The sequence below is a fragment of the Asparagus officinalis genome, chromosome 4 (assembly GCF_001876935.1).
Source record: "Asparagus officinalis chromosome 4, Aspof.V1, whole genome shotgun sequence".
In the NCBI taxonomy this organism is placed as follows: Eukaryota; Viridiplantae; Streptophyta; class Magnoliopsida; order Asparagales; family Asparagaceae; genus Asparagus; species Asparagus officinalis.
In genome coordinates, this window is record NC_033797.1 from 65325631 (window position 1) to 65333331 (window position 7701).

Sequence of the window (7701 nt, forward strand, 5' to 3'; positions counted from 1 at the left end):
TATACTTTATGGGTTAGAGTATTGGGCAATTAAAAAACAATATGTTCAGATAAGAAGTGAGTGCATCCGTAGTAAATTAGAGATTGTGCCTATTGAGGATAAAATGATAAAGAATAAATTAAGATAGTTTGGTCACGTACAACGGAGACCCCTTAATGCACCGATTTGGAAAAGTGATAATATTAGAGTTAATAGGGTTAGAAGATCTAGAGGTAGACCTAGAATAACTTGGTTAGAAACAATTTAAAAGGATATGATTAAGACTAACTTAACGAATAAGATGACTCATAATTGAATAAAATGGAAAATAGGATTCATGTAGCCGACTATAAATATTTAGGATAAAGGCTTAGTTGTTGTTGCATCTATGAGTATTTAGGTTAGATGACTGGTTTTTGGTAAATTCTAGGGTTCGATCTTTGTAAGCCTACTGAATCAGGGTGTGATTTGGGTAAACTTTGGTCATAGCGATGATCTTCATGAGAAGGAAGACTAGACGTAGGTTTTCTATCCGAACCACTATAAGTTCTTGTGTTTTCTTTAGTTTTTTTCTATTATTTTGATAATATTTTCGTTGTAATTTCTTTGTTTGTACGAAAAATAGTAGCAAACCTATTCACCCACCCCCCAGGCTTGCATCTCAGATCCAACAGTTTTCTGTGATTCCAATAGTTATTGAGGGTTTAGTGCGATGTTAGACGTTATTGGGGGTTTACTACAAAATGCTAAAAGTTATTGGAAGTTTACTACATAATGCTAAATGTTCTTGGCGGTTTAGTGTAATTTACTCAAAAAAAATATACAAATAATTATTTTTAGTGTCAGAGGGTTATATTCATGAACTAATGTTTAACTAAACCTTAATTCTTATATTTAATTTTCTACTAAAATACACAAAAGTGCAGAGTCTTTAAAGACTTATGATTTATAGCAACTCAAGAAAAGCTTAAGGGTATGTTTGGCATCTTCTCAAAATACGGTCAAGTTTAAACCTGGCCTCACTCTGAGCAAAATCCTATTTAAATAAATTTAGGTCGAGTTTGGCCTAGTTTTCTAGAGTCAAATTTAGACTTTACACTGATCTTGTTTCAAACCACCTTGTTTCGGACCTCCCTTTCATCTTGGTCCAAAACAAAACTAGTTTAGTTTAGGGTCATTTGGATATATACCCCTTAAATTATGGGTATTTACAAATTAATCTGAAATATTAGTATTTACAAAACTACCCATCAAATCATCAACTTTGTGAGAAAGTATCCCTAAAATCAGCAAATCATCAACTTAGTGCTAAATTTTGACTATTTTGTTGAACTTTTTTGTACATTGTGATTACAAAGTAGCTTACCAAAGTTGATAACCAATTATTGTAAGGGTTTTTTCCCACCCAAAATTGATGATTTGAGGAGTAGTTTTGCAAATACTAAAATGTGTAGGGTATTTTTGCAATTACCCTTGATATAAGGGCTATATATGCAAATAACACTTCAGTTTAAAACAGGACCATTAACGTATAAATTGGACTGTGGGCTTCGCTCCCACAAATTCCTCATCTCCCGCCGCGATTGCAAATATGATTATCTCTGCACATTTCCCCATTCTCGAACCCTCAATATCCACTATTCATCTCTTTGACCCTCATTCACAACTGAAAAAACCCTCAATTTCCAAATCCCTCAACCTTCACAATCCCCAAAAAACTCAACAAACTCTCTCCAAAAGTCTCTCCAAAACAATCTCAAAACCCCAAACTCCCCAAATTACTCATGCCCACCATCTGAGACACCTAATAGAGACCAAGAATCTCGCCGCCGCCAAGAATTTTTACTTCAAAGCCAAAAGGGCAGGAACCCAATTCGGTATTGTTCTTGAATCTATATTAATCGATGCTTTAATGAAAGCTGGATTGATTGCTGATGCATTCAAAGTGTTCGATGAAATGCCCGAGAGAAATGTGGTAACTTGGACTTCAATGATACGAGGGTGTGTTCATAGTGGGGATTCGATTAGCGGGCTCTGTCTTTTTATTGAGATGCTTGAATCCGATGTGATTGCTAATGAATTCACACTGTCTGCTGCTCTGCTGGCCTGCACTGAGCTCGCAGCATTGAACTTTGCAAGCCAGATTCTTTCCTTAATTATTCGTTTGGGTATAGAGAGTGATTCCCGGATTAGAATTTGTTTGATAGGCCTATATTCTAATTGTGGATTGATGAATGAAGCTGCTAGAGTGTTTGATAGAATGGGGGCAGTAGATCTGGTGGGTTTTACTTCTTTGATATCGGGTTTTTGTAGGAACAAAATGTTTGATTCGGCTGTTAGAGTTTTTGGTCAGATGATTGATCGAGGGGTTCATCCCAATGAACACACGATCACAAGTATTCTTACAGCTTGTGGACCTCTTCTTGGTAAACAAATCCATACTTACATGATAAAGACAATGATCAACCAAAGTGTTTACTCTTCTAGTGCTTTAATTGAAATGTATTCCAGAAATTATGAGTTCAACATGGCGAAATTGGTGTTTGATGAATTGGATGATAAGAATGTTGTTACTTGGAGTTCGATGATCTCTTGCTGCCTTCATAAAGAGAGTGTAGATGAGGCATTGAAATTGTTCGAGGAAATGGTTTTGGAGGGTATAAAGCCTAATGAGTTTACATTTGCAACTGTTATCGGGGCATGTGGGTTGTTCTCGGGATCCATCAAATTGGGTCAGCAACTGCATTGCTTGGTAATTAAGCTGAATTTTGCTATAGAGAATCGTATTTCGAATGCTTTAATTACAATGTACTCAAGAAATGGTGACGTTAAGGACTTGGAGAAGGTTTTCAAGAGAACCAAAAACCGTGATGTGGCATCCTGGTGTGCTGTTGTATCTGGCTATTTCCAAAATGGTTTCCATGAGAAATCGATAAGATTACTAGTTGCTATGCATAATCAAGGGGTTACACCTAACGAATATGGACTCTCTAGTGCACTAAGTTCTTGCAGTAACCTTGCAGTCTTAGACCAAGGAAAGCAATTCCATTGCCTTGCTCTGAAATTAGGGTGTGCCTTCGATGTCTGCACAGGGAATGCGTTAGTAAACATGTACGCGAAATGTGGTATTCTCGATGACGCAAGATTGGCTTTCGATGTGATGACCACCCATGATGTCATGTCATGGAATTCGTTGATTCATGGATATGCACATAATGGGCATGGAAGAACCGCAATCAAAGTGTTTACTGAGATGGTGGAAATGAACCTCTTGATACCTGATCATTCAACATTTCTAGCATTATTGGTAGCATGTGGTCACATTGGTCATGTGGATGATGCAATCAAATATTTTAGGGTTATGAAGGATCTTTATGGCATTAACCCATCCTCCTCTCACTATGCATGTATGGTTGACATGATGGGCCGAGCTGGTCTTTTTAAAGCAGCTATTTGTATAATAGAACAAATGCCATTTGAGCCAGATGTTTTGATGTGGAAAACATTGCTAGGGTCTTGTAAATTACACGGAAATCTTGAACTAGGGAAAATTGCGGCGAAAAAAGTTCTTGAATTAACTCCAGATGATTCTGCAGGTTATATTCTTTTATCGAATTTACATGCTATGCACAGGGAATGGAGGGAAGTAAAGAGAGTTAGGCTGATGATGGACGAGAGGGGAGTGAAGAAGGATGCTGGATGGAGTTGGATTGAGGTAAAGAGTGAGATACACGCTTTCATTGCAAATGATGAATCTCATCCAAAATCTGAAGTAATATATCAGAGATTGGTGGAGTTGTACGAGGTAATCCGAGATGAAGTATGTTCAACTGAATCTGGACTCTGAGTATATACATGCCGATTCGGGTATTTAACAATGAACATATGAAGACGGGGGTAAGGATCACAACTGTACAAAATTTATTTTGTCATAGAATTATTTTTCTTTGTACAGACTAAAGTATATAACAAAATCCTCACTGGTTTATTTTTTTAAGACAAGTTTTGATTTAGACTATGTAGAATTATTTGTCTGTAATCTTTTAGGTTACCTGAACACTTAATTTTGGCTCCCGTGTCAGTATCCAACACTTCCCGTGTATGCGTCCAACACTCCTTGGACACTTCTCGAGCACGTACGTACATTTCTTTGGTCGTGTACTCAAGTATATAATACACGTTTCACTTTAAAACACTGGTGGTACCCTTCTTGGATATATATCTTACACTTCACCATAACATTCGTGGTACACTTCTTGGATATATATATCTTACACTTCACCACAAATTTATGCAACTCTTTGGACTCGACTCGGGTTTGTTTTAGCCCATATCCAATTCATAAGTATGATTTTTAAGGGTAGTTTGGTATCTAGTTCAAAAAACGAGCAGAAAATTTTTAATCTTCAATAAAAGAAACATAAAAATGTTATAGGGATTTCCTTATAATGTGTGAATGAAAAGCAATATCCATCTTATATAAATTACTAATTTTGATATGTATATGTATTGCCATGCCCCCGTACCCTGCATTTTACACATCTGCCGCATCCCATATCTGCACCTATGACCACGTCCACACCCGCACCTGTGCCCTTACCCATGCAACATAGGCAATCTTTCATGTGAAAGTAATCCCCAAAATGGCTTATTTTATTACACTAATTTTGAAATTCGCTCGTCGGTCTTTCTGTTTTGGTGAAAATCACTATAGTTGCTCTATACTAGTTAGTTGCTCTCTCCTATTGGCTTTGATCTATAACGTAAACACCTTTCTGATAGTTGAGAATATAGAACTTACCTTTCCTGTATTGTCCAAATTTTTAGGATTTTCTTTTGGCAAGGTACTGATTAAAAGATGATCTAAGCCTGATTCCATTAATCTAGAATGAGATTTGTGAATGATATGAAATTGTTTGTTCTTCTTATCCAAGTCTAGGCCCAAAGAGATTACTGGTTTAGTTTACATAATTTAAGTTTTTCCTTATCCTTTACCTGTATTCTATTTCTCGTGCATGCATTACGTATTATCTAAGTGCATTTTGCTACCAGAATCCAATTTGTCACCTTCAGAGCATGCAGTTATTTTGTAACATGTTTTTTCTTGTCTGCCTCATCCATGATCACCTGAATGTCCGTAGATGCTCCTGCTCTTGTATGTACTTGACATCTTCAGCACATGGTTATGTTACTACCTAGTAATCCCTAACATGTATTTGCTTGATTTTTCTCTGAACACTTATGTTCTCAAGTCTATTCAGTATCGGAGATCCTAAACGCAATAAACTTGTTCATTTGTAAATGTCTCAATACAATTTCTCTCTTTCTTTAGCGCATCACTAGACACTATGAACCTAACACAACAGTGAACTGCGTTTTTATAGCTTTTAGTCCTGGTTAAAATGATTTGGGTACAATGGTTAAAATGTCTGTTTGTTTGGTGTCATAAGTCCTGGTTAATTAAAATGTCTGTATTTGTTTGGCATCATGAACCCTGGTTAAAGAATTATTAACCCTCATTGTAACATGGTGTCTTGTACTTTAACCTTCATCTTCAATAACATGAAGTGCCTTCTTGGCAATTATATGCATTTCTTACCGAACAAGGCAAACACAAGATATGAATCTATTAGCGCAGCAGAGTCCAGCAAGCTAGTTAATTTGTGTGTTTGTCTCTGAAGGAGAGAGTCAATTATGGTATTATATTAACTATTAACCATGACCATCACTATGGTTATGCTATGGCTCAGAGGAAACATAATTAGTGAGAGTTACTGGATATCAAAAAGTCCGATGATGATTGATGATAATGATAGAAATGTCACTGATTACTAGTAAGAGATATTTTGGAGTCTTAATCACACTAGTTGTATTCTGAGGATAAGGATAAGAAATAATCATGAAATCCTTAAATCACAATAGCGCTATTCACTCTCAAGGGATTCTTCTCAATCATAATTACTACAATTATGATTAGTCTTGAGGAAAAGTAAAGAATAAATTAAATTCAGAAGGGTTATGATGGTGGTTATATTTGAACTAAATCATAACCATTCAAGATACCGGTGAATGGTTAGGATTGAGAAAGTTGTATATCTACTATTAAAGCTTCTAAGAATTAAAATTTATCCTGATCAGAAGATAAGGATTTCATTACGTAACAAGTAACCAAATAGGATTTGGCAGCTTGAAAAGCTGGGAATTAGCTATTATTAGTGTATCTTTCTATCTCAATCCCTCAATCAAACTTGATGAAACCTTTTCATATAGCATAGTTACATGTAACCAAACTGGATTTGACTGCTTCAAGAATATAGGCAATTAGCGATTGTGTCATCTTTGTTCATTGACCTGGACTAAACCCTGCCATGCTTGAATGCTGTTGTTTCCTTTCTATTTCTATAATAATGAAACAGGTGGGGTTCTCCAGTTTTAATCCATGTTTTCTTGAGGCAGATTATGATCTTGCCATTTCCTACAGGTTAGTGAACAATGTGATAGAATTTACATCTAGGATGATAACAGTTGCTAATTGATTACACTTCATTAAGAAAAGATTAGCTGAGGATTTATGTGCTTGTGAACTTTTCTTTGTAAGGCAATTACACTAAGTGACACATCTCTTCTCAACTGTTAAAAATTAGATTTTTTTTTTTTGGATGGGCGAGGGGGTGGAGGGGCGGGAGGCGGCGCGGGGTGGGGGGGGAGTGCGGCTAATATACTATATGCATATGGCATCTCTTGTTTTCCATGACCATATATAGCACATCATCATATCAAAGTAAGGACATTTCAGATTTTAGTTAATATCTTATGGAATCTTTCAATTTCCATTCTAATGTATGCCTTTTTCCTTATAAAGTCTTTCACAGACAAATTTTCATTAAAGATAAAGATCCTTTTCATCAGGTAATTAGAAATTTCTGTGATTATCGCATAACTAGTATTTCTGTGCATGCATTATCTTTTTTTTATTTTTTTTCCCCTTTTGGAAAAATCTTATCTCATAAACCTGGTAAACTAGAGTCCATTTTTAATCATGTCTATCATGAAAATCAATATCATCCAAAAAAACACTCGTCGTAAACTTTCTCGAATCAGGAGTTATAGTCCATAACATATCATGCAAATATTGCAATCAGTCACTATTCTATATTATAGTTTATATTCACTTATTACGTGCATTGAGACTGTCTATTTGAATTCATCTCACAGCACTAATATGGATATGATATTGGTAGGAGAATTCGAGATATATATTTTTGAGCATACCAAATGCATACATCAAGTATCTCATGATATGTTATCGTGAATATTGTATAAGATATAACTAGCTCATGATATCCATTCTGATCGAAAGGATTCCTTGACTTTTAGTACAGGTGGCCAAGTTAAATTTGATTTGAAGCCGATCTCTGCTTGCGTTCACTCTACTCTTTCAGTTTGCATGTGTGTCTGGATTATTGCTGGCATCTGATGGCATGACATCATGGATGGTTTTATGAGAGTCTAAGCTACATGCATGGTAGTCATGTATGTATGTATGGGGTTCAATTAGTATGTATGAGATGATGATGATGATGATGTTGCGTTAATCACGGGGGGACGCAAACGACCACTGGGCAAGCGCACATGCGGCCCATCCTTATGACATCCCAATAATTGAGCAAAAGTTGGTGGCTGACATGGGTCCCGACCTTCAGAATGAAGGTCCGGATCCAA

General features: G+C 36.1%; 1 protein-coding gene across 1 annotated transcript; it reads left to right on the forward strand.

Moving 5' to 3' along the window:
• LOC109837600 (putative pentatricopeptide repeat-containing protein At3g01580) lies at window positions 1547-3974 on the forward strand. The gene has a single exon (XM_020405914.1). It carries the CDS (start codon window positions 1571-1573, stop codon window positions 3824-3826), a length of 2256 nt encoding a protein of 751 aa, XP_020261503.1. The 5' UTR covers window positions 1547-1570; the 3' UTR covers window positions 3827-3974.

What these genes read in the sequence shown, in the direction of transcription:
- LOC109837600 (XM_020405914.1), top strand. Translation starts at nt 1,571, where the DNA reads ATGATTATCTCTGCACATTTCCCCATTCTCGAACCCTCAATATCCACT.